This window comes from Sceloporus undulatus, chromosome 8, assembly GCF_019175285.1.
Source record: "Sceloporus undulatus isolate JIND9_A2432 ecotype Alabama chromosome 8, SceUnd_v1.1, whole genome shotgun sequence".
Lineage (NCBI taxonomy): Eukaryota > Metazoa > Chordata > Lepidosauria > Squamata > Phrynosomatidae > Sceloporus > Sceloporus undulatus.
The window spans coordinates 16,112,824-16,138,706 of NC_056529.1; the positions used below are offsets into that span (position 1 = coordinate 16,112,824).

Consider the following 25,883-nt stretch of genomic DNA (forward strand, 5'->3'; position numbering starts at 1 on the left):
TACATACAGACGGGAACTTAAGAAAACAAAGATTATGATAATCGCTTGGTAAAACAAACAGCTGTCAAAACCTGCTTGTGCTAGTATCATCATATGTAATCAATATGCACAGGGTGCTGACCTATGCATTCATGTTAAAAAGGGAGAAAAATGACTAAAGATTCTTAAACCTGCAATTAATTTAAACATTAAACTGCATTTAAACTTTCTAACCAAAAGAATGGCAAAACCTGAAACTAATCTGCTCACTGAGCAGGGAGTGGAGGGTGTCGGGGGGTGAAGGGAAGCAAGCAAAGAGCCAAAACAATTCTGCATTATCTAAACGAACATATGGAGTTTTCAGAAGGCAGCCCTTCCACGGTAAATTGATGGAAGAGAAAAGAGACAAGAGGAACGATCGTGATTTGTTAATCAGCTCCTGTAGAGCAGCCAGCCCTCTCCATGATCTATTCCTTTACCAGCTCACTTTTTAGGATCTTGACCATGGTAGTCGCAGAAATACAGCTGTGCCACAGAAAAAGCTAGCTCCCTTACCGCTGACATACAAAGAAAAGGTTTCTCATATGTTTGTTTGCTGGTATAGAGAACCATTTAATCATGGCAGTGCTCCCTTAAAGTGGTTCAGTCCAGAATCAGGTTTATTCATTTGCAAAAGAGTCTGGCACCAATGGCTAATGGAGAAGCTATTGGATAAAATGAAATGTAACTTAATGCAACAAAACCAAGAGCCCTTCTACGAAAAATGGCTTCTTTTGATAGATTTTGTTAATACAAATTTTATAATTGTCCACCCTCCAGCTTGACAGTGGTCACTATGGTCCAGTCTGTTTCAAACAACTTAAACTGTACAGGACTATATATATATGTGTGTGTGTGTGTGTGTGTGTGTGTGTGATGCTTTTGAAAGTTTATTTTATAATTGTAAGATTTTGTAGGGTTTTAGCTATTCTTTACTGTTCTATTTTTTGTATAATCTTTTAATAAAAATTACAAAAATAAAAAAAATTATTCATTTGCCAGTTTGGAAAGAAGGCAACATAAAAACACACAAGCCCTTATGATCGTAGGTATAGTTTTCATTTGTTTTTGACAAGGTACACACAAGGTACTGTGTACTTGTACTGGTCTGAACTACAATAGGGGTGAGACCCCTGTGGCCTTTCAGACATTGATAGACTGCAACTCCCAGCAGCCCTAGACAGTACAGGTAATGGTAAGGAATGCTGGGTGCTGCAAGGAAAAATATAGAGGGCAGCATGATTTCTGCCCCTGAACAAGAAGGACAGAAAAACATGAGGGCAGAGGTCTCCAGGTCAAAACAGGTACTGAAAGGAGGTTCTAATTCCCTGGAAAACCACTGATAGTCAAGAAGACAATACTGGCCTAGATGGGACAAAAAAATGTAACCTGGTTCAAAGGAGCTTCTTATGTTGCTGGATATGTAACCTTACTCAGTTGAAAAAATCCCCAACAACCCTCAAATCATTCATTTGCACATTGCACATTGCTTCCTTTCCTGCAATATACCTCGTTCCACTTTTATTCTGTCCAGGATGTCGTTTTTATCTGCCAAATCCGACTTTAAAGCCGCCTCAAGCTGAGCAATCTGCAGCTTCAGCTGCTGCTCCTTCAGTTTCCAGTGCTGGTCATGGGTCACCCCGAAGGCACTGAGGAATTGGAAGAAAGGAAGAAGGGCCAACAATAAAAGAAGAAAGCAAGCGAGAACAACATATGGCATGTGAGGAACTCTCAGAAAGCAACTTCAACCGAAAATAATAAGAAAGGGAGGTGGAGTGGAGGGAGGAAAGTCGTTTTAGCGGCAGAGATCATTGTCATCATGTCTGAGGAATTAAGTAAACACATGCTGGTCTGCTGCTGTTGAAACAGAGGCGCCTTTCTGAGGCTGCGGTTGTGGAACATGAAAGAGTTTGTGGGATGAGCAACAGGGCTGGCCTCAATTTAGAGCTGCAGAGCCAGAAATGCTGGCAGCCTCTGAACGTTGGTGGGGGCTCAGAGAGGAATTCAGAGGTCTGTTCCAGAGGAATCTGCTACTCAAAACCTCAGCAACCGTCTACTGACAGAACCATCTTTTTTCCGCAATGAAACCTCTACACGTACAAGGGCTACGATTTCCCACCTGATCCATTTTAAGGAACGAGAGAAGAAGGGAGAATAGGATGCCTAGAGGCAGTTGCCTACCCAAAGAAACACTGGCCACAAAGTAAGGACCTTTCTCCTATCACAAAACAGCCCTTCTGAAACATATTAAAACGTCTTTGTACTCTTAAAGCCAACTTTACAGCCTTAAACAATAAGCTTTGCATCGTTAACATGGCCAAGAAACCAAGAGACAATGAAAATAAGGCTTACAAAACACAAGTCTGCATCAAATGAATCACAACTTTAAAACCAGGATGAATGTTTGCAACTACATTTCTTGCGTTACAATGTTTGTATATCTGAGTGTATGCATGTGTTGTGTGTGTGTGGTGGGGGTCATAAAGCTAAACTGAAAAAACAGAAGCTGAGGGAACCATTCAAGATTAAATAAAGTTTTCAGGTAGCACATTTTAAAAAAAAATTTCTACCTTGTCAATGCCTCTAAAATTACATGTTGGTGCTAGAGGAGTACTATCATTTATCCTAGTTTATGACAAAATCTGGAGGGGTTATAAAAGGCCTGAAATACTAGCTGGGGTGCATCCCACTTTCTGCTCATTACAGTATCTTCCTTTATACTCTGTTTGAAATTTTTGGATTTAGAAAATGGAACTGTCTTTTTGTTAGTTTACCATTTCTGACTTTTATACTGAGCATCTGCAGCTTGGGAGAGCTGCTTATACATGTCTTTCCTTACTTTTCATTTTCTGTCTCGGAAAGCTCTGTGGTCATGCTGACTGGGGGATTCTGGGAGTTTCAATCCCAGAACCTATTCCAAATTCTTTTCTCTATGTGCATGTAACACTGACAAAACAACATTTAAAAAACGAGCTGCAATTTAAATGTCTTTAGGCAATATTCCACCAACGCACATGTGCACTTGTGTGCCTAGATTAAAACACTGCAAAGGGCAATGCTGATGTGATTGCATGTGCAATCTATAATATGTAATCATTCTCTTTTGTGTGAATTCTTCTGTTGGTGTGCATGGATCAATGAAATACATCAAAAATCTTGAAAAATAGGAATACATAGTAATCCTAAGTCTGCTTGCAGTGGGGTGACTGTTGGAACAATGCACAACTTAGCAAAACACACATCTTAGCCTTTGAATTTATTACATACAGAGCCAGTGTGGCATAGGGGTTAGAGTGCTGGACTATGACTCAGGAGACTAGGGTCTGATTCCCAGCTCAGCCATGATATCCACTGGGTGACCTTGGGCTATCACACTTCTTCAATCTCAGGAGAATGCAATGGCAAATTTCCTCTGAACAAATCTTACCCAGGAAACCCCATGCTAGGTTCACCTTAAGTTGGAAACAACTTGAAGGCACACAACAACAAACAAGCCTGGATCCAGGCTACCTGAAAGACCATATCTCCCTCTAGGAGGCTGCCTAGGTCTTAAGATCCTCAGAGAAAGCTTTCTCTGAGTCCCACCACCATCATAGGTACGCTTGGTGAGGACACAGTTTGTCTACTTGTTAGTTATTTGTGACCCAAATGAAAAATCCAAAACACCACACACTGTTTTTGTGAAGCTTCCATGACAGGTCATTTGAAGGTGATTTTTACTCACCCCAGGTGATCAAGTGAGTGGCCAAGTACATGTCTAGTTTAATGACATTCAGTAATCATCTGACTGTTCTGCTGCAATTATGTATAGATCACCCTTAACCTGTGATCTTATCCTTGAAGCACTGACAATACTTTGACTTTTCACAGTTTATCGACATTAACACCCATGACCTGCAAAGAGCTAGACATACCAGCTATCACTCGTATAGACAACATGTTATTTCCCAGTTCCAGTTTCCCCAATCTATTAAGCAGATGTACAGCAAACATCCGGACAAAGCTTTTATAATTAATTCAGAAATGCTGACTATCTTGCAACTAGGTGAATCTAAATTCACGAAAAGAATAGAGGGATTGTTTCTACTTCTTGTGGTTCAGCATTGTGGAGTAAGATCACATCTACAGCCAGTATTAAACAAAGTTTTCACTTGCTGGATAAGTTTGCTTACTTCAGCTTTTAACAGCCATTTGTACATTTCCAACCTCAGAATCTGTCCTTAGTTAAAATTCGGAGCAGTTTACAATTCCAGTTTCTCCAAATCCACATAATGCTAACTTTAAAGACATACAAGATCATTCCAAAACTCATTCTGCAGTTATCATCTCCTTTACATTTGGAACTGTATTCCTCTGGAATGTCTTTGGGGCTCATTTTTTTTTTAAATCTTGCTACATTTTGAAAACCATCTGGGTATGTATAATGTGCTGGCTATGCAGCACACCATGTCTTTTGGCCAGATGGTACGCAGGACCAGATCAATATAAGAGGGTCAAAGGAAGGCAAACGGCTGCAACTCATAGATGGTACGCAGGACCAGATCAATATAAGAGGGTCAAAGGAAGGCAAACGGCTGCAACTCATATATGTAAGGGTAACTGGCTTCTTGGATTTCCCCACAGTCATTTGGTTAGAACACCAAATTTGTTACTGTTCTTGCAATTCTAGTTGAGTTGGACAGACAATTGACTTTTGGACAAGCATCTATTATTTTGGTTTTGTTTGCTTTGAAAATACCAGTCCGTAACATCCCTCTTTCTTCACAGTGCTCTGGTTCATACATTCAGCTGCAGGCAATGGCAAAATAACGTGCTGGAAGAGTAGTGCTAGGGTTTGGAAGCAGCCTCCTCTGTTTCTAAGGAGTCACATCAAGTTGCCTCTTTGTTCGCTGCAAATGGGTTCAGTCTGCACCTGGTTCTCAAGTAATCCATTGGAGCTTGCAGAAATTACTTTCTTTTTGTAGTTCCCAGAATTCTTTTGCCATACTAATGGGGGGGACTAGTGTCTGGAAGCTGTATTCCAAAAAAGTAACTTTGCTTTGGGCAAATCCAATTGCTGTGTTCACACATAGGTTGTGAACATGGAAGAATGTTTCCAATTTGGCAAAAACGGTAGCCAGGGCAGACCTGACTACTTGGGGACATACAAGCACATAACCTTCAACTTAACCCTGCTCCCCCCCAAAAAATACTTTGCATTAAAAATATATTAACCCTGCCTTAAAATAAAAGTTTACATCCTCCTCTTTTTTGAAGAAGTGCACAATTTGTTTCTCCTATAACTAGAGGGGTCTCCTCCCATCCCCTTCTGCTTCATTATCAGGTGTTTCCTCATTAAAGCCTCTGCAAATTGACTGTAATTGCTTCAATTTTCTGTTCGGCACCAGAAAATGAATTCAATGCCCTATCTCGTTTCATGTTCAGTAGGTTTAGCCTCCTAATTTTTTATTTATGTGATATTAAGCACTGCTGACAGAATTTACACAGGCTATTACCTCAGAGCGACTTTACATAAATATCAAGTGTAGCCACAGCTCTGGCCTTAGGCAATTTGGCACCTGAAAAGTCAAAATGACACCCTGTGCTGTTCTAGACTGGAGTCCATTGTAATTTTCTCTCCTTTATTTTAAAGGAACTGAGGTTGAAACCAGAGGCAAAGAAATAGCGTCCAACGCTTTGTTGCCGTCTTCTGTCTGAAATAGACAGCTTCACAACATGGTACATAATGGCAGCAGCAGCAGCATGAAGGGGAAGTTGTGTTCAAAGTAAGTATGCTTGGAAAGGATGGCAGTTCCAATGGTTGAGGAACGGCCCTCCTTCCATACTAACTACAAATCCAGGATACTGTAGGATGGAGCCATGGCAGTTAAAGTGGCGGCAAACTGCATTAGTTCTACAGTGTGGATGCAACTTTAGTTCAAATAGGGCCGAGCAAAGGTGTTTCAAATGTTTTGCATACTGTTGAACCACATCTCCTCCCCAGGAGAATCTGAACAGATTGTTAGAAGTGTCAATGCAGTGAGTTTTGTGTTCCAAAATCTTCTTCACTCTTCAAGAACACTAGCCATTTCTTCCACAATTTCCTGCCCTTAAGGCCCCCCTTTTCACCTAATTTCAAGTCTGCTTGCCCTATAGTAGTTAACTATAGTAGTTATTTTGGCAATCCTATAAATCAATAAAGAGAATATGAAATCTATAATTGGTTGTAATTTACCTGTTGTATAACTTATCATAGTTTTCTTTTAAAAGCTCTCTCTCTTTTTCCAAATCATTAATTCTGTCTTGCAGCTGGAATGAAGAAAAAGGTTATAAGTGATGGTACTGAAAATGACAAAGTAACCATTAATGACAGAAACAGGTTTTTCTGGCTAGAAGCATGCACTGTTCATATTCTCTGTCAGGGAATAATAATAATAATAATAATAATAATAATAATAATAATAATAATAGGATTTATTTATATGCCGCCCAATCACTAGTAGTAGATTGTAGTAGTAGATTGGCTCTTGCACATCTCTGTAGCTGCTATGATGTAAGACAAGGGTTCACAACCTCAGGAGCCCGCACCCCCAAGGAGTACGAGATGGAATTTCAGGTGTGACAAAGAAAGGTTTGTGTCCTCGAGTCATCACTTGCTTTTTTCTGAATACTGTACATTATGATCTAATTTGCTCCATTTAGATTTGCATTTTATGCACAAAGTTAAAAGCTCATCTAGATACTCCTGAAGTGCAGTGTCCATCATCCCTTGTCATTGGCTATGCTGGCTAGGGCAGATGGGAACTTCATCCATCAACATCTGAAGAACCACATGTTCCCTGTTCTTGCACTGTGTAATGGCATTAGTAATCATCATGACTGAGGACAAATGTTGTGCCTTGAAAAGGTTTATTGTCCATTATGAACTCCAGTATGTCAACAAGATCATTTTTGGGGTGATCGTTGGTTGTTTGACCTGTTCTGACTGCTCAGATTCATATGAACCCCTACTATAAGGTAGTAACAATAGAAACAATCATTGGAATAATTTAAAGAGCATGGGAAATGTTTAACATGACTGAGCTGTATAAGCAAAATATAAAATTACCAGTTGGATGGGTCCACCCCAGTTTAGAGCATCATGGGAAGACTGGCCAACCTAAACAAGATTTAACCTCACCTCATCTAACCGTCGCTTTGAAAAAGTGGTGGCTTGTAATTCTCTCTCAAGATGAAGGCACTTTGAACGTTCTTCCTTAAGCTGCAGGTTGAGTTCATCCCCTTTTGCCATAAGTGCATCATGGCTTACTTTAAGATGCCTTTGGTTCTGTAGTGATAGAGGAGAGAACGCAGTTCAACATAAGCACTGGAGAGTACCAATGGGGCAGGAATGGGCAATGGGAAGCCTTTTAGTGCTGTTGGGGCTATGGTTAGGGGCATAGGACCCCTGTGAAAGTGAAAAAAAAAATAGAAATAAAAAACCCAATGGTTTTTAACCTAAGAAAATACCTCTCTAGGTATATATAGGTCCTCCAACCCAACTCTATGGTCAACATCCACCAGAAGCTGACCACAGAATTGTGCTGGAAGACCTACAAATGCCTAGAGAAATGTTTTCTCTAGGAACCTCTAGGTCCTCCCCATGACTCTATGGTCACCTTCTGGCAGAGTCATGCTGGAGGACCTAGAGATTCTTAGAGAGAACATATTAATCAAATCCACAAATGAGCAAATCCACAAATGCAGAGAGCTGACTGTATCTGTAGACACAAGGTGTTGATACAGAGTCCAATGTTTCCTCACAGTAACATTTTGGTTGTAATCTCAATCCAGTCAACAGGAGATGCTCTTGCTACAGGTCTCACACAACGTCATAAGATATGGCTAGGAGGAGGGCAGTGGGTGTCCCTTCTTTGGTTCAGCTATGATGGGGAGGACCAAGACAGACATATGTTTAGTAATTAAAGAATTTTACTGTGGTTACTGTGGTTTGGACATGCTGACCAAAAACACTACAGTAGCCAGCAAAAATGAACCTGACCACAAATATCTTCATGCAGTTCTTGTCATTTTGCTGCTAACCTACCAGTCGATGTTTCATTTGTGTTCCTAATGTTTCTGGAACATGTTGCACTTTTTTTTGCTTTAATTTTTATTATTGTTTTAGTATTTCATAAAAATAAATGGACAAACAAACAAATAAATGTAGACATAGTATTATCTGAGAAGGAGATATCTGCATGTTAACTTAATTTCTTACATATAACATACCTTATCTATGAAAGATGTTTCCCTAAGATGGGGCAGGGGATAGCTTTAACTGCACTAAATAAATAACCTGGAAAAGTCATTATATTGAACTAGCAGTAGTTGTGTTGGCTGGGTGATTCTAACAGTTGTAGCCCCCAAAAGTACTTTTTCAAAGCTGTGGGCAGATCAAGGCCGGGCAACTTGACACCTCTTCCTATAAAAGACTTCCCCAAAACGTTGATCTGTTGGAAGGGTTCTACCTTGTGTCCCACCAGTGGGGGAGATACATGTGTATCTGATGAATACATACATTAAAAATATAATCAGTTGGATGCTTTGGATGCTTTATACAATTGTACACAAATTTTATGTTACAGTCGTGTGTGTGTGTGTGTGTGTGTGTGTATGCATGCATCAGTTGGGCAAGCTTTAAGAGCCAACCGAATGACAGGAACTTCATTTACTGTAAAAAATGACAGGAACTTCATTTACTGTGTTGGAGGAGGATCCCAAAATAAATGCCTGTCCCACCCAAGACTCTGCACATTACATTAGAAAATCGCTCCTCCTGGACACATCTTCAAGCAGCAATTACATTTTTCAGACCAAAATAAATAGGAAATGGTGGGACTCAGAAGAGGCGCGGTGGCGGCGCATTCAGCCCACTGACTCTATGAATCTTGCCTGCTCTATACATACTTTCCTAGGAATATGTTTCACTGCACTAAGTGGGACTTGATTCAGAGCAGAGATAAACAGGACTCCAGTGTTTAATGCATACATGGCTGCATCTGCACTGCAGAAGTAACTTTAACTAAGATGGCTCAGTGCTATGGAATTTGGAGAATTGTAATTTTGTGGGACATTCAGCTTTCTCAGTCAAAGTGCTCTGGCACTACAACAAATAACAAAGCAATGAGCCACAGCAGTTAAAGTGGTGTCAAACTGGATTATTTCTGCTGTGCGGATGCAGCTCATATTTATCTGAATTTCAGATCTAGCATAATTTTAAATATGTCTACTCAGAGGTAAGCTGCACTGAGGTCAAGGAACTGTACTGTCAGGTAAGTGTATAGGCACCTTAACAAATGTAAGAAAGCAATCTCTCTTCCTCCTTCTTTCTGTCCTGCTATTACGTTTATTCACATATAAGAAGACTGGAGGATAATGGAGATATACTTTGTAGTAAGTAAGCTGAAGTCTTTTCCATACCTCTTCAAGCTGAAGTATTTTTGTTTCCATTGCTGCAAACTCATTGCTCTTCTCTGCCAACTGTTTGTGGAGCTTGATCATTTCAACATTTTCTCGAATGGTTAACCTTTCAAACACGAGAGAAGGAAAGTCATGGTGAAATCTACAGTACAACAACAGCCACATAAAGATTGCTTTGCCTTGGAAAGTTTAAAAACCTTTTAAATTGGTTTTTCATGGCTCTTTAATTCCTAAACATACTTGGGGAGAAGGAAGCGTGTAATAGCTAACTTAATTCTTTTTCTCAAAATTAGCATTATAGATTGTTAAATAAATCCAGGTTTTACTAGAATAGATTTGGACTTCACTCATTATTTGGACATACTGGTTTTTGTATGAAACTCTGGAAGATGCTGTGGTGAAAGGAGCAACCTTATCCTTGCAACAGGCAGATAATTTGTTTTTGCTGTATAGCCACTTTCTTCCAAACATTTGCTGTCAGAGAATCACTATTTCCTGGACTTAAAAACCTTTCTCAAGTATTTTCAAGAAAAGTGACTTAGCATTTTACACAGATAATTCCTTTAGATTGGCATTCAAATAAGCTGCAGATGTATGTTAACACTGACCATCTTGACCGAAATTCTAGATGGCTGAGATTCTGTTATATATTTCTCGTGCTGAGATTCAATTGAAAACTCACTATTTAATCTTGTTAAAAGTCATCACACAGATAAATACAGATATGTTTTCAAAAACGCATCCCTTGAAGACAGTGCAGGGTGACCTCATTATTATTGTTTTTGCATGTATTCTGAGCAAGAAATGTTTAAAAGGAAACCCCTGAATTGATTTTAACTGCGAATACCAAATAAAGCATGATAAACATCAGAACAGAATCTCACATCTTGAAATACATTGTTTCTTCTCCAATACTTATCTGTTACAGACAGACTGGGAAAATTGTCCCATTGCCGTGCTGGAACCAGAAATTAAACTACAAAGCGGACACATCTGTAAACCAGCTGAGGACTTGAAATACGTTTTTTAAAAAACATTCTTTAGAATCTCAGAATCCATTGTGTTTTGCCATTGCCCGGTCAACTGTCCTTTTGGATGAGATTAAAAAGCCTTTTTAAAACGTTTCTTGCCCGAGGAACTGGTTTATTGCACCTTTCAAATAAATAGTAGCAGCAAGGAGACACGCCATTATTGCTTCATCCTAAACACTGAAAACCCTAATGCAAATACATGCTTTTATTAATCTTGCTCCTCACATCAAACAAATAGCAGGAATGCGTTCAAAGGAGTTTTACAGGAGTTTCTCTCTTTCCTCGTTTTCAAATAAAAGAGGTGGGAAAGAATGATATTTATGATGTGCAGATGTAAGCTCATTGAGTCCAGCTAATCAACATTAGATAGTACATTCCACCATGCCCAACCTGTCAGCCATATCCAGACGTAGCAGGAAACTATGGTTTCCCAACTACAAGGAGTTGCATTGAGTCCAGGGCTCACATACTTTCCCCATCCCTCCTTTTTGTACCAGATTGACACACACACACACAGACTACTTTTGATTTTAAACTAAACTAAACTTAGGGCAGAAAAATGAAATGCACAGATATAGGATGGGGGACACCTTGGTTAAGGAGACAACATGTGAAAGGGATCTAGGAGTCCAAGTACACCACACGTTGAACATGAGTCAACAGTGCGATGCGGCAGCTAAAAAGGCCAATGCAATTTTAGGCTGCATCAATAAAAGTAAAGTGTCTAGATCAAGGGAAGTCATAGTGCCACTATAGTCTGCTCTGGAAAGGCCCCACTTGGAATACTGTGTCCAGTTCTGGGCACCACAATTCAAAAAGGAGGTTGAGAAACTGGAGCGCATCCAAGGGAGGGCAATTAAAATGGTGAAGGGACTGGAAACCATGCCCTATGAGGAACAACTTTGGGAGCTGGGGATGTTTAGCCTGGAGAAGTTTAAGAGATGACATGATAGCCCTGTTCAAACATTTGAAGGGATGCCATATTGAGGAGGGAACAAGCTTGTTTTTTGCTGCTCCAAAGACTAGGACCCGGAGCAATGGATGCAAGCTCCAGGAAACGAGATTCCACCTCTACATTAGGAGGAACTTCCTGACAATAAGGGCTGTTCGACAGTGGAACAAACTCCCTTGGAGTGTAGTGGAGTCTCCTTCCTTGTAGGCTTTTAAACAGAGGCTGGATGGCCATCTGTCGGGGATGCTTTGATTGAGAGTTTCTGCATGGCAGAATGGGGTTGGACTGGATGGCCCTTGGAGTCTCTTCCAACGCTATGATTTTATGGTTTTTACTGCCTAATTTGCTGCTCAAATATATTCCGGGTCCATCCCTGCTTTCAGGAGCGCTCCTTACGGCTTTTTTCGGATCCAGGAGTATTCTGGGTTAAGAAAATGGATGCCAGAGTGCTCCTGGAAGCAGGGATGGACCCAAGATGTATTTGGCCGGCAAATTAGGCAGCAATAACCTTGCGATAATATCAGGCTGCTGCCCAAATTAAATCGGGTAGAGGTAAATCAATTTATTAAGATAAGCTCTATAGGCTGATTCCAGGAATTTCTACTTGGTTTAACTATACTTCTTGAAACTCTGCCAGAATCAACAAACTATGGGGTTAGATCTTGTTTTGTTCTTACTAACCATAGTTTAGGATAACCACAATTTCCTGAGCTTGGATGTTAGGAGGAACATCTGAACCAAAAGATTTGAAGTGGAAAGTTAAAAAAAGAAGAAAAAAAGGGATAAGGAATGAGTAGAATACAAAAGCCTAAGACTTTTAACCATTTGTTCTTGTAGTTGAGAAACATGGTTTTCTTTGACAACTGAACTTGGCTACTGTGTGATGTAAAGTACTTTTGAACACATCTTATGAACAAGATAATTTATTCAAACCAAGGAAATTAAAATATTTTTGACTCTGTTTAATTGTGTCACTTGTAGCTAAAGATAGCATCTGGCAAATTCTAACTTCTGAAAATAAATTCTTTCTTTGGTGGAAAAATGTAGTCAGGGAAATAGACTATTCCTACTTTGCACCTCCCTATCTATGAATTAAACCACCTTACTAACAAAACTCAACAATTTATATTACTTTAGGGATTAGCAATTTGCAAACATGTAAGAAGGCAGTCTAAGATATTTTAGCTTGAGAAGTACCCATGCAAATAGCAAAACCATGGAATGATTAAGAAGTGAAAACAAGTAGGATAAAGAACACTCTGTTTTGTATTTAGGGAGGAAAACACCCAAAACACTCCAGATGAACAATTAATGAGCCAAGTACTTCCAACATTAAACTAGTTGCTGCTCTAGAAAACCCAGGATGATGTGAATTATCTGCATGCTATCTAGGTTGCCCACGGTTTGCATCTTCTCCACGGCATGATACTGGCCATGAAACTTTATGGGAGGGGTGATCAAAGGTTGCTGATTTTTGCAGTGTATGTATGTGCAAGTTTCTCTTACTAGAGTTCTTTCTTCTAAATAATTGCATCAGCAAATGTGTGTTTAAGACTGGACTTGAGCCCTGAATTTTTAACAAGACGTTCTGTGAGTTGTGCCATTACTATCAATGATAGGGCATTATGCCCCATACAAGCAAATGCCTTGACAATGACGACGGGGCAACAATAACTCACATATCAACATTCACATCTTATAAGTGACAAAATCAACTTTTTACAGAAAGCTCTTGCACAGTTAAACATTTAGCTAACTTATTCTTATGTGTACTTGTACCTCAGAGACATTAGAGATTGCCAGTGATTTGGTTAGAGAAGGGGATGGGCATGCTCTGAGAATTCGAGGGCCATTTTTGGCTAATTTTTATCATCTTTCTCAGTGTTTCTAAACTAATGTTTCCGGTAACTAGAAAGTTGTTTCTGGTCACTTTTAGAATTTCTGTTTCTGATGGGGGTGATTTCAAGACCAATTTTGGCTAGGCTGAAAAACCTTTATTTTTGGCTGAAAACATTTTGGAGGTTTTTTTGCATGGGAGCACTAGGGGAGGGGGCCAAAACAGAGCAAGATTTTTAATGGTGTCTTACAGGCCACAGACTACATGATCACAGCCCCTGGTTAGTATTACTTCTGACTGCTATACTTAGTTCTCTCATGCAGACAGAGACCTGAGTGCTATAAGTTGCACAGAAACAAGTTAAACAAATACCTGGTTCTCCATGCAAGTTCTCCATGTACTTTTTTCTCCATGCACGTTCTCCATGCGTACAAGAAAAGTTAGGATATACAATGAAAATGTGAGTAATATTATTGCCCTTCAGATGACTTTATCATCTCTCCATGCTGTTTCAGCCTACCGTTGCCCTGTGGCTTGCTGCTCTTTCAGCTGTAGGAGGGCTTCTTCAAATTCGCCTTCCTTCTTCCTCATTGCACTTCTGAGCACTTCGATGGCATTTTCTAACTCCTCATTGTGTGCTCTTTGTGATTCAACCACATTCTCTCTACAAAGCAAGAAAACAACAATGTACTTTGTTTTTAGCCATTTAGAAGACACAAGACATATACAGGTATACCTCAGTTAATGAAGTAGATGTGTTTCCAATACTGCTTCTTTAACAGAAAATTGGGCGCTTAAGGCAGAAATAACATGAAAAGATTATGGATAAATTCCTTCACTATGAAAAAGAGCAGTTTAACAGCAAACTTTTATCCAAAACTAGCAATATATACATGTGAAATGAAACAACATGGTCCGTAAGTCTGCAAATACTTTATTATTTTCAAAGAGGAGAGAGAGTCCTAACCAAATTTACCCTTGAAGGAACCCTATAATTCTCCTGAATGCAATTTGAATAACCCCCTGCATCTAATTTAGTCCATCAACGTCTTGAAATTGGCTTTGAGTCCCAGTTCTGGAAAAAGAGCGGGATACAAATAAATATAATTAATAATAATTTGAAGGCCTTATTCTCTGGGTCAGGATTACAGAAGAGCAGTTGGTCAGTACCATGGAAATGCCATTTTCTTTGGTAGCCCTTTCATTTAGAAATCTAGTTCTCATCTCCTGCCATTTTTGGAAAGACCCTAAAGGATTTTTTTTAAAGATAGGTTTTTACAGGGTTTTTAAAAAACAGTTCTAAAAAATTGTGTAAGGGTTTCGATAGGTGATTTTATGTTTGGCTGATACGTTTTTTGTAACACAGGCATTGTTATATTCTACTGTAATATGCTGTGGTTTAAACATACATTCAATCTTCTTCTTAAAAAGTGGCTATGAACATCCTAAATACAAATGACCATACTGGCTCATGTTGGAGAAACACAAATGCCTTTATATATAAGTCTAAAATAAAAGGCATTCAACTAATTACACTAATCAATTACACATATGAAGAAATTTTATTTCACTTCATGGCACCCTGAGATAAGTTCTCATACTGTTTTTCAAAGTGACATTGATTTTTAACTTGGTACTACTGCCCATGGAAAGGCTTTAGAAATAGATCTGCATGGGAGTTTCTAAGAGATAATTAGGATGTTAAGATCTAAGAGATATTTAAAACACTGTAATGCTTTCGAATATGAACTGTTAAATTCATTGTATGCATAACACGATCCTCTTGTTTTCATGTACATTATGGGTTCATTATTAAGATTTCCATCAGACACGGTTATTTTGGACTAGCCTCTTGCTGAGCCGTTGTTTAAAAACATGCATGGACTGTAAAACTGCACATCTTTGAAGCAAATTGCACCATACTAGAAATGAAACAGATGGAACTACAGATATAACTATCAGCACAATCCTAGTTATGTCCACTCAAAAGTAAGTGCCACTGAGTTCAATCAGATGAGTACAGGATTGCAGTGTAATTTTTTTAATGGAACTACTATTGTACAGACAACTTATTTGAATAGAACAAGTTATTTTGAATGTTTACAGATCTTTTTAACAGTTGTCCTTATAGCATACATTTTGTTAGTATCTTCCGTGCAACCCTGTATTCATGTTTTCGGGAATCATAAAGTTGGAAGAGACCAGAACATTCAGTGTGATACCACTTTAATTGCTGTGGCTCAATGCTATGGAATTCTGGGAACTGTAGTTTTGTGAGGCCAAGTAGAAATTGATGCCGATATGAGAACAATGAAGACATACAAATTTCTTATCTCTGCTCTTGCTTCTTCGAGTAGATTCTGTCCATATTTAGGGGGCAATGCTTGCAGGGATTTCGAAGGTTGGATTTCTATGTTCTGCAACCTCATTCCTAAAAGATAGTGGGAAGGTGATAAAAAAGAGATACAGATTTAGTGACAGGTAACTGACCACAAAAGAAAAGTTAGGCATAAGTAAACAGCCTGAAGACTATCACTCCCTGCTACACTTATAATTTGTCTTTGTGTGGACACACAGGAGCTTCAGTTTGTTAGCATGGGAGAAGACCTTTACCTATTGTAAAGACCTCCTTATCCATATCTTTTCCTTCACCAACTTTCAAATGTGGTGTGAGCTACATTGCCTCATACTGTCAGATCATCAGTCATCATAGTTTTTTGTGGGTTTTTTGGGCTACATGGCCATGTTCTAGAAGACTTTATTCCTGACGTTTCACCAGCATCTGTGGCTGGCATCTTCAAAGAAATAGCCTGAAAAACCCTCAAAAAACCATAGATCATCAGTCTTTCTTATTCTGACTGCCAGCCATATTGTCCAGGGTCTCAGGCCTCTTTCTGAGTCCTACGGCCTGAACTCTGTTGCAAGATGACCTATAACTCAGTGACAGAACACATCTCCAGTTCAAATAAAATTACCTGTTCCTTCTTATCAAGTTGGACCATTAGCTCATCTAGCCACATATTGCACACTGCCTGACACTAGTTCTCCAGGGCCTCATACAGTGGTTAGTTGGGCATAAATCCAACTGGGAGTCTGTACCAGAATAGATCCAACAAATCAACTGATCAATGATAAGTCAACACTTATGTAAATCCCACTGATTCAGTGGATCTATTCCAGCTGAGACTAGTAACTGGATTCTGAACTGGAAGTTAAAGAGACCGATCCTGGGATTTTTGTTAGGCAAAGCAGGTGCTCTGTCAATGATTTAAAGCCATTCCAACTTATACTTTTTATACTGATTCAGAGCAATGCTTCGATCAGTGTCAGCTTTGTTTATTAAGAGTAGCTGTGATTCCTTAAGGAAGGGGCAAAGGAACCTAAGTTCCTTCACATGATGTCTCATCAGACAGATACCACAAGGCCAGTATTCAAGGAAGGTGGGTAGTTCAATATCACCAAGGAGAAGGTTTAATTCCTCTCCTTCAAGGCCTCAGACACAGATCTCTTCTAGGCCAGGTAGACTTTGAACACTTCCTCTTATATGTGCTTGGAATTGGAACTGGGGCATTCTGAATGAAAAAAGTATGTGTTCTGCAACAGTAAGTTATAAGCCCTTCCCATGAAGGTTCTTAGAAAGCAATGTTTTGGACTACAACTCCTATTGGTCTTGGGATCACCATATACCAGCAGGTGACTTGAAGGTACAGTACATACATATACACATATGCTGGAAAATATTCAGGAATAGCTGTGTTGGTCATATAGCAAATCCAATGTTTGGTGGATTTTTTTATTGGAAACATATACACTGTTTTTCATCTTTGTTTTAAAGTAATCTTTGTTTTAAATGGTTTTAATTGTGCTGTTTTCAATGCTGTTTTAATCTTATTTTTACATGTTTAAACTATGTGTCTATTTATTCTAATTTCTTCCTATTTGTAGGCCTCCTTGAGTTCTGTCTGGGAGAAAAGCGGGACATAAACAAAGTGATGAATGGATGGGTCTGATTAATACTTGGACAGGGGACCACAGGTAATATTTGGGATTTCCAGGTAGGGCTAGGAATCAATCCTCCCTGAAATCTTGGAGAGCCACTGCTACCAGGATAGGTAGACCAATGATATAACTTAGGGCCTAAACAGACCGGCCAAAGGTTTCGGGTCACTTTGGAGATATGCTGTTTAAATGACACATACATTTTAAGAGGCCAGAAGCTGCATGGCTTTGGTGTGTGTCTTTGGTGCGGCTTCTGGCCTCTTAAGATGCATGTGTCATTTAAACAGCATACCTCCAAAGTGACCCAAAGCAGCTTTACTTTGGCCTGTCTGTTCGGGCCCTTAGTATCTGTTAGCCCCTTATTTTGCTCTTCCTCAGCAAGCCAATAAATATATAGAAATGCATTTCCAATCTGAAAGGGTGACCATAAAAATGAGTAGCTTAAATCATGTACCTTTTTTTGTGCGCTCTTGAATTCCCACACCCTCAGTGGCTTTTCTGAGGCCTGTGTTAATGCGTGCCTGCACATAATTGTAAGGCGTGTGCCTGTGCCCTTGAAGCTGTAGCTGCTGCTTGGTTGAAATAAGCCTGTTGCGGATGGCTTCATTTTGTTTCTCCAACTCCCGAACTTTCTCCTGCAGCTGCTCGATCACTTCCTCCATCTCGACATCCTGGCCCAGCCGCTTGGGGCCGCCACCAGCCTGCTCAGTCTTCTTCTTGTCATTCACCAGCCGTATTAACTTGGTGGCCATCCTATGGGTGGGTGAGGGGTGGAGTGAGGGGATAACATGCATATGATGGAAAAGTCAGTATTAAAAAAAAAAGCATTTCTGTTGAAAGGAACATAATCACTGTGAAGACTTCAGTACAGAACCTGAATAATAAATTTCAGGTTTTGATATAACTATTACTGCCTGTGAAGAAGTCTTTGAAGATAATTGAAACCACTGGGTAGCAATCTGCTTTATAGCACTGACAAATAACAGTTTCCTAAGGCTTATCATTTAAAGTTTAGTAAGGAGGGAGGGACACATATTTACTCCATATGCTGCTCAAATTTGGAACGCATGACCTTCCCAAGGAACCCTGCACGCTGTTAAGTATAGTTACAGATTGGGGATGTGGTGGGGCTACGTATAAAAGCTACAGTCCCATATGATATTAAGCTACCCAACGCATGCCTACAATATGTAACACATTCTATTGATGAAGTGCTTCCAGTTTGAGTGCAAAAGTGGAGGAGGGGGGCACATCTCGGTTCTAAAAACAAGTAGGTGGGCAGGCTCAAAGGCAGGCTCTTAATAGCTCATGTCGCCTCACTACATCTTATGCTTAGCATATAATACCAACATGCTTAAGAGAGGTTTAACAGTTAGCCGTGGGATATAATTGGATGCAGAAGGCATGGTTTTCATCTAACTTTAAAAGGATACAAATTTTGCTTTTGGCATCTCAAGAGTTGTACCTTTGATTTCTCTTAGTTTTGATAAACATGGGGAAGCCAGAACAAAAGACAGAGGGGGCGCGTGGGGGTGATGTAATATACAAGAACAGAAAAACACTTCCAGCAATGATATTTTTTTTTTTGAGGGGGGAATCAGGAGGGAGGGACTTGGCATATAAAGAAAGAAAAGGTGGCTTTGATGGAGGAGAGAAGTTCAAGACTTTACAAAATTGGTCGCACATCTTCAAGAGCTGTATCTACTTTATAAGGAGTCAATTTCTTGCAGAGGTCCAGACAGGAGACTGGAAATAGAGACACACTTCATTTGTTTAAAAGGGTTTCCTTTATTTTTGTACAGCGTGCTCACAGGATATTTTTTTTTACTTTTAAAAAAGAACAAAAGCGTATGCGTGGGAGGAAAACGTTAATAGCTTTGAGATGTCATAGGACAAGTCTACTTGCCTGTAAGCTATGGTCTCAAATATGCTGCAGAAACACAGAAAATCTGTTTACAAAGGGAGTCCACATTAAAGGACAAACATTGCAGTTGACAAAGATGGTTAAACCTCAACAAAATTACAGGCAGGATGCCGCTTCCGACATCACACTCTTTCTAGTCCATAAAAAGTGGGAGAATGTAAACATTTCTGGAGATGATAAAGAGGTTCCCAACCAAACTTTTACCATAATTGGCTATTTTATGATAGGATACGTTTGCTAAACTACCTTCCCCATGCTAGCTGGGAATGATAGGAATTGTAGCCCAAAACAAGACCTTTTAATTTTATCTTCTTGCTTATGAGCATGTTGCTTAAGTAAGATGTTCTCTTCATGCAAGCGAAGGTAACGGTCTTCCAGCTCCTCTCGGCTGATGCGCGAAACTGTTTGCCGAGCTTTTGCATTCTGGGCTGCTGATGGTTCTAAGATATAAGAAAAGAGTGATATCAATTTATCTGAGGGTTACCAGTATATAGGTATTCAAAGTTATAGCTCAAAGTTATTAAACACAGATCTGACTTCTGAAATCACAATTTTGTTCTGACGTATTTGTCTAGAATGCTAAAAGGAAAAGGAGAAATCTAGGGTAAGTTCAAATGCTTCTGGAACCAAAAAGCTTACAAGGTAATCTTGGGAAAGTTGAACCTATATAGTAAAGCTGCATCTGCACTGCAGAATTAATGCAGTTTGCCATTGGTTTAACTGCCATGGCTCAATGCTATGGAATTCTTGGATTTGTAGTTTTGTGAGATATTTATTCTCCTCTGACAGAGTTCTGGTACCACAAGAAACCAAAAATGTCTATGCTATGCTGCATCTGACTTAGGCGGTAAGCATCAAAGGACTGTGCATGTTACTGCAAAATCGTTGGAATAGCGACAATACAAAATGTTACTCTAGCATTATTCTGACACTAATATTTCTAAATATTTGTCCTCAATATTAGGTGGGACTTCCTACTAAGAGCTGTTTGACAGTGGAATACGCTGCCTTGGAGTATGGTGGAGTATCCTCCTTTGGATGTTTTTAAACAGAGGCTGGATGTCTATCTGTCGGGGGTGCGTTGATTGTGTGTTCCTGCATGGCAAGGAGTTGGACTTCACTGCCCTTGTGGTCTCTTCCAACCCTATGTTTCTGTACTTCAGTTCCCCAGAGTGTTCTTTTCAGATTGTTTCATCGTTCCCATTAACTTGATCCTCACTGTGAATATACTGAGAGAGGCAGTCTGTAACATGGGGGCTCAGAGAGTAGGTCAAACCAAAAATTGTAGTGGGTGGTACAAACCTTGAAGCCCTCCAAGACCTAGGCCTACATCCCTCACTGGTAGGTCATCCGACGTTTCATCAGCTGCAGCAGACATGGCTAAGTTCTGGATGGCTAAGTATGTCTTTCTTTCTTTCTTTTGTCTACAGTATAAGCAAGTTGGGGGGAAAGGCAAGTTAAAGTACATTCTAAATTATTATTATTATTACTACGCTTATATCTTATATATATATGAAATTTAAAAAAGAATTAAAAAGTATTGAAAGTTAATTATTCTATTTAAATTTGAGATATGAGGAGAGGACAGGTAGCCCTTTCCTTCCACAACTGTGTTTCCCCCATTGCCTGGAATAGCATTTAATAACAATGGAAGACATTTGTCCCCTTCGAGTCTTAATTGCTGTCCTCTCCTCATATTTAAATAGAACAGTTAGTCAGGAACGTAGAATGGAAAAGTTATTTTAAGGAGTGGACTACAACTCAATCTCAATCTTCCCCACTATATGTTGACTATACCTATTTAGTGAGGGCCAGCATGGTTTAGTGGTCTGTGCGTTGGATTAGGACACTGGGAGACCAGGGTTCAAACCCCGTCTCAGCCATGGAAACCCAGAGTAACTTTGGGCAAGGCACTCTCTGAAAAGAGACGAACCAGGAAAGTCAGGTACAGTGGTGCCTCGGGTTACGAAAATAATTCGTTCCGCGGCCGCTTTCGTAACCCGAAAAGCCTTCGTAAGCCGAAAACACATAGGCGCTAATGGGGAAAAAAGCCGCGGCTCTGCCGCGGCTCCATTTAAAATAGCGCCGGAGTTTTTTCGTAACCCGAAAAAACTTTCGTAACCCGAAACAATAAATCCCTATGGGATTTTTTCGTATCCTGAAAAATTCGTAACCTGGGTATTTCGTATCCCGAGGTACCACTGTATTTACCAATGCTATATGAGCTTCTTTAAACCGTTTGCCGTAATAATACAATATTGGGCATCTAATAATAATAATAATAATAATAATAATAATAATACAATGATACTTCTAATAAGACAATATTGGACAAATCTGTAGCGTTGTTAAGTATCTTTCCTGGTTAGTCTTTTTTAGCATCTCAGTTTAGAGACCTTCTGTGTGTAAGGATAGACACCCTCTTTGTTGTTAACTGCCTTCAAGTTGATCTGGACTCCTGGCGACCCTATGGATGAGGCATCTCCAAGACCCTCTGCCCTGCTCTTCTCAGCTTAATTCCTGCAACCCCATAAAACCCATAGAGACCTCCTTAATAGAATCCATCCATCTGGCATGTGGCCTTCCTCTCTTCCTACCTACCTCCCTTTCTCAGCATCATTGCCTTTTCCAATGAGTCCTTCCTTCTCGCAATGTGTCCGAAGTACGACGGCCTCAGTTTGGTCCCCTTGGCTTCAAAGGGGCCACAAGACCTCTTTGCAGACTGTTGCTACCGAATAACACAGCTATAGCCTTGGATAATATCAGACATATCAGACGTATACAGCTCCTGTTGCCAACTCCTTTCTTTAGATAGTCTCCAAGGTGCCGCAAGATCTCTCTGCAGACTAATGCTACAGATGATACCTTTGAATAATATCAGATTTATACCTGACACACCAGACTTATACAGCTCCTGTTGCCAACTCCTTTCTTTAGTTAGACTCCAAGGTGCAACAAAATCTCTAGGGAGACTGATGCCACAGACTGACATGGCTATATCTTTGAATGATAGACACATATCAGACTTATATAGCTTCTGATGCCAACTCCTTTCTTTCTTCAGTCTCCAAGGGGCCACAAGGTCTCTCTAGTGGTCCCCAAACTGTGCCCCTTTAAGAGATTTTGGACTTCAACTCCCAGAAGCCTCAGCAATGTTAGCCAATAGCCTGGGATTCTAGGAGCTGAAGTCCACAGTCCTTTAAAAGAGCACAGTTTGGGGGACTATTGGTCTACATTTGTTCGCACTCAGCTGGACCTGAGCCGAGAGCGTGGTGCTGCAGCTAAAAAGGCGAATGCGATCCTAGGCTTTAATCATTTCCCCTTTCACCCTCCTCCCCTTTCCCCTTCACTCACAACGGACCCAGGCCGCTCCGCATCCTTCGTTAGCAACCGCCTCCGTTGCTAGCCGCCTCTCGAACCCAACTTCCGCCCTCAAGACGAAAAAAGCGGCCTTCTGATTGGACAGTCCCATCGATCCTCCCGCCCCGCCTTCTTTTTCTCGCGGTGCCGTCTGGGAGTGGTAGTTTTTAAGAAGGGCTCGCCTCGCGCGTTCGAATGGCGGCGCGAACTACACGGCCTCGTGCGCATGCGCATCCGGGCTCTTTTTCCCCCTTACTTCCTCGCCGCGCGGTGCATCTCGGGAGTTGTAGTCCGTTTTTTGAAGCCCCCTGGTTTACTGGAGAGGAAGGAAAGGATTAAGGGAGCTTTTTGCAAGTGATGGAGAAAAAGAGAGGAAGAGGAGGAGAAGGAGAGAAGGATGCCAAGGTAAGGAAAACAAAATGGGAGTGGATATATATATATATACACACACACACACACACACTACTGTATTTATTGTTGTTGTTGTGTGGCTTCAGGTTGTTTCCAGTGTATGGCAACTCTAAGGGGAACCTATGATGGGGGTTTGGCATTGATTTCCTCTGAGGCTGAGAGAGTGTGACTTTTGCCTATTGGGTTTACATGGCAGTGGTAAGACCAAACAGCCAATAAAAGAATAAAATGTATGTTTATCCCCATGATACTCTTGGAAACAAGTTGGTAAGATTATACATAGTCAGTATGTACAGCTATCTTGACATCCTCTGAGGCTGAGAGAGTGTGGCTTTTGCCCAAGGTTTACAGTGGGTTCACATGGCAGGGTTGAAACCGACCAACCATACAATAAAAGTATAAAAATGTATGTTTATCCCCATGATACTCTTGGAAACAAGTTGGTAAGATTATATATATATATGTGTGTGTGTGTATACCTGTAACCAGTATGTAAAGCTATCTGAGGCTCAGAGAGTGTGACTTGCCTAAGATCACCCCCCCCCCCCCAAATGGGTTTACATGGCAGATTAAGCGTCCGCTCTCGCAAAAAGAAGATCCAACTGTTATCCATGTTTAAAGGCTTTAAATCATGAAAGATAAACCATCTAATGGCCAGGTATCCAATATCAAGTAGAAAGTCAGGACGCAGGCTAATTTTGTTGTCATTGGCATCTCTTGATTCTTCCAGTCTCTCTGGACAGCCTTATTTTGGCCAAAAAGACAGTTGAATTGGTTCCTTTAGAAGTCTCTAAAAGTGGCGCTTCACATGGTAAATACTGTACAGTAGCTTGCAACTCCCCCTTTTTCAGAAGGATGTGACACTTTGCAATAAATAAGTGGGGTCTGGGTTGCAGTTTGGGCACTCGGTCTGTAAAAGGTTCACCATCACTGCCGTAAGTGAACCCGTCATGGGGTTTTCTTGCCAAGATTTGTTCAAATGAGGTTTGCCATTCTCTTCCTTTGAGGCTGAGAGAGTGTGACTTGACCAAGGTCACCCAGTGGGTTTCTATGTCATGATGGAACATGGGGGATCAGTGGAAGGAGTGAGGCAGCCATAGGAAGAGACTGGGAAGAAGGATACAATGAACCTTACAAATATTTGTAGTAGCACTTATTACAGCTAATATAGTAGGGGTATTTAAATTGAGTGTTGTCATTGCAATCTGTGGTTTGTAGTAGTGAGTCAGTAAATGGACCTTCTTTTTTGCTTTTCAAAATATAGGAACTCTACCTAGCAATGCTGGCTTGGTTTTCTAGGATTTGAAATCCAAAAAATCTGGAGGGTCAAAGGTTCCCCTTCACTGACTGGAGAGATCTTGGAGAATTGCTAGAGCAAGCCAGTGGAAATTGTGCTGATGTTGCTAAATTATAACTGCCTCCAGTCCTAGTTCTCATAAAATACTAGGCGCTGCAGTTCAGCAAGATCTGGAAGGCCTCATGATGCCCATCCCTGGAGTAGACAATCCTACTTTTCTTGATGGGCCAATGAACTACACCATGTGCCCCTGTGTAGTTCACCTAATTGTCTTTGAAACTGTGATCCCTTTCTAACTTTTCGTGCTTAAATGGCTCCTGCGTTCCCATTTTTCGTCAAAGAAATAATTTGTGGAGACACTTCTGTCAATGGGAATCCTCCAGTGGGAAGGGCCCGATGCCACGTTATTGGCCCCATGTGCTATTAATGAGACAGTTTATTGAGAAATAGTGTGTGTTTGATGTAATGCATCATCTTTGGGTTGGAAACAGTGCACACGCTTGGTAGTTGGGGGGATGAAATGCAAGATGGAGAGCGTGGCAAATGTTCTCTTCTTTAAAATTCATCACACCGATGCTGGTTCAAATTGCCCCAGCTGTTAACGCTGGGACCATTACAGTAATGGCCTCTGCAAATGAAGGAGAACTAACACACACACACACTTTATTACCAGAGGGGTAATTTTCTCTTCATCTGTAATAGCAGCAGAGCCCTCGTATTGATCAGCCCATCAAGATACTAATCCTCTGTAAAATTACTTGTTATAACTGAAAATGTGTTAATCCAAATCAGCCTGCGTCCTGACTTTCTACTTGCTATTGAATACCTGGCCATTAGATGGTTTATTTTTCATGATTTAAAGCCTTTAAACATTGATAACAGTTGGATCTTCTTTTGCGAGAGCGGACGCTTAATCTTCTCTTATAGCCCAAGGATGTCTTCTGGTTTTAAACAGAACATCACCCACTTAATTAAGGAGCAATGGCTGTCTCTTCCTGCCTTGAATTATGTTGGTGCATTAGGTTGCTCAGATTTATTAAGAGGCTTAGTATAAAGCTGGGTGTAAAACTGTCTGTGTGAACGTGTTTATGTTTATGGCTTTGTGTGCTGTAAATGAGGCCTGGATGGGAACCTACATATATATTTAAGTGTCCGCAGGTACAGGACTTTTCATTACGTTCGGAGGATGGAAAGTGCATGCTTCTGTCTTCTGTTTATTACAAGCTTCACTTATCTCTTGCCAATCTGTGTTCTGCAAGGAGAATGCTTTCTAAACCCATGTTTTTTCTTATGTAGTAATATTTACACAGCAATGTAAGTACATTTAAAAAATTGAAAAGACCTGTCCAAATAATTTCAGCTCTGAAACTATTGCCAGTGCATTCAAATACTAAAGCTTCACTTCAAGTTAATGTTTTTTGTTTTTTACATTTAAACCATGGGTAGGAATTGTTCAACCTCTTTGATATTGTTGGACTACCACTCCAAGCACTCTTCACCATTGGTGAGGGATTGATGGGAGCTGCAGTCATAGATAATCTGGAAAGCCATATGATAGTAGTCCCTGCTTTTGATAATGTCTTTCAATCTGTATTCCAGGGTTTGTCAAAAGG

General features: G+C 40.3%; 2 protein-coding genes across 9 annotated transcripts in view; one reads left to right on the plus strand and one right to left on the minus strand.

The window, feature by feature from the left end:
- Nucleotides 1-22,698, minus strand: part of RPGRIP1L (RPGRIP1 like) — a 66,891-nt gene extending 44,193 nt beyond the window's left edge. Inside the window, exons 1-10 of one of the 4 annotated variants that reach the window (XM_042438581.1) lie at nt 22,564-22,630; nt 20,505-20,626; nt 19,498-19,642; nt 17,733-18,031; nt 15,602-15,710; nt 13,800-13,943; nt 9,460-9,565; nt 7,178-7,324; nt 6,233-6,306; nt 1,528-1,667 (exon numbers count right to left, since the gene is read on the minus strand). In XM_042438581.1, the coding sequence (XP_042294515.1) occupies nt 1,528-1,667; nt 6,233-6,306; nt 7,178-7,324; nt 9,460-9,565; nt 13,800-13,943; nt 15,602-15,710; nt 17,733-18,031; nt 19,498-19,642; nt 20,505-20,580 (1,240 nt within the window). In that variant the 5' untranslated portion in view covers nt 20,581-20,626; nt 22,564-22,630. Of the gene's footprint in view, nt 1-1,527; nt 1,668-6,232; nt 6,307-7,177; nt 7,325-9,459; nt 9,566-13,799; nt 13,944-15,601; nt 15,711-17,732; nt 18,032-19,497; nt 19,643-20,504; nt 20,627-20,999; nt 21,056-21,803; nt 22,528-22,556 lie in introns of those variants that run through there. The other 3 variants (XM_042438582.1, XM_042438583.1, XM_042438580.1) reach the window with 3 other exon arrangements.
- A 124-nt stretch (nt 22,699-22,822) lies between these two features.
- FTO (FTO alpha-ketoglutarate dependent dioxygenase) overlaps nt 22,823-25,883 on the plus strand; it is a 246,335-nt gene continuing 243,274 nt past the window's right edge. For all 5 annotated transcript variants that reach the window (XM_042438437.1, XM_042438440.1, XM_042438439.1 and 2 more), the window contains exon 1: nt 22,823-22,967. In XM_042438437.1, coding sequence (XP_042294371.1) covers nt 22,920-22,967 — 48 coding nt within the window. In that variant the 5' untranslated portion in view covers nt 22,823-22,919. The remainder of the gene's footprint in view (nt 22,968-25,883) is intronic.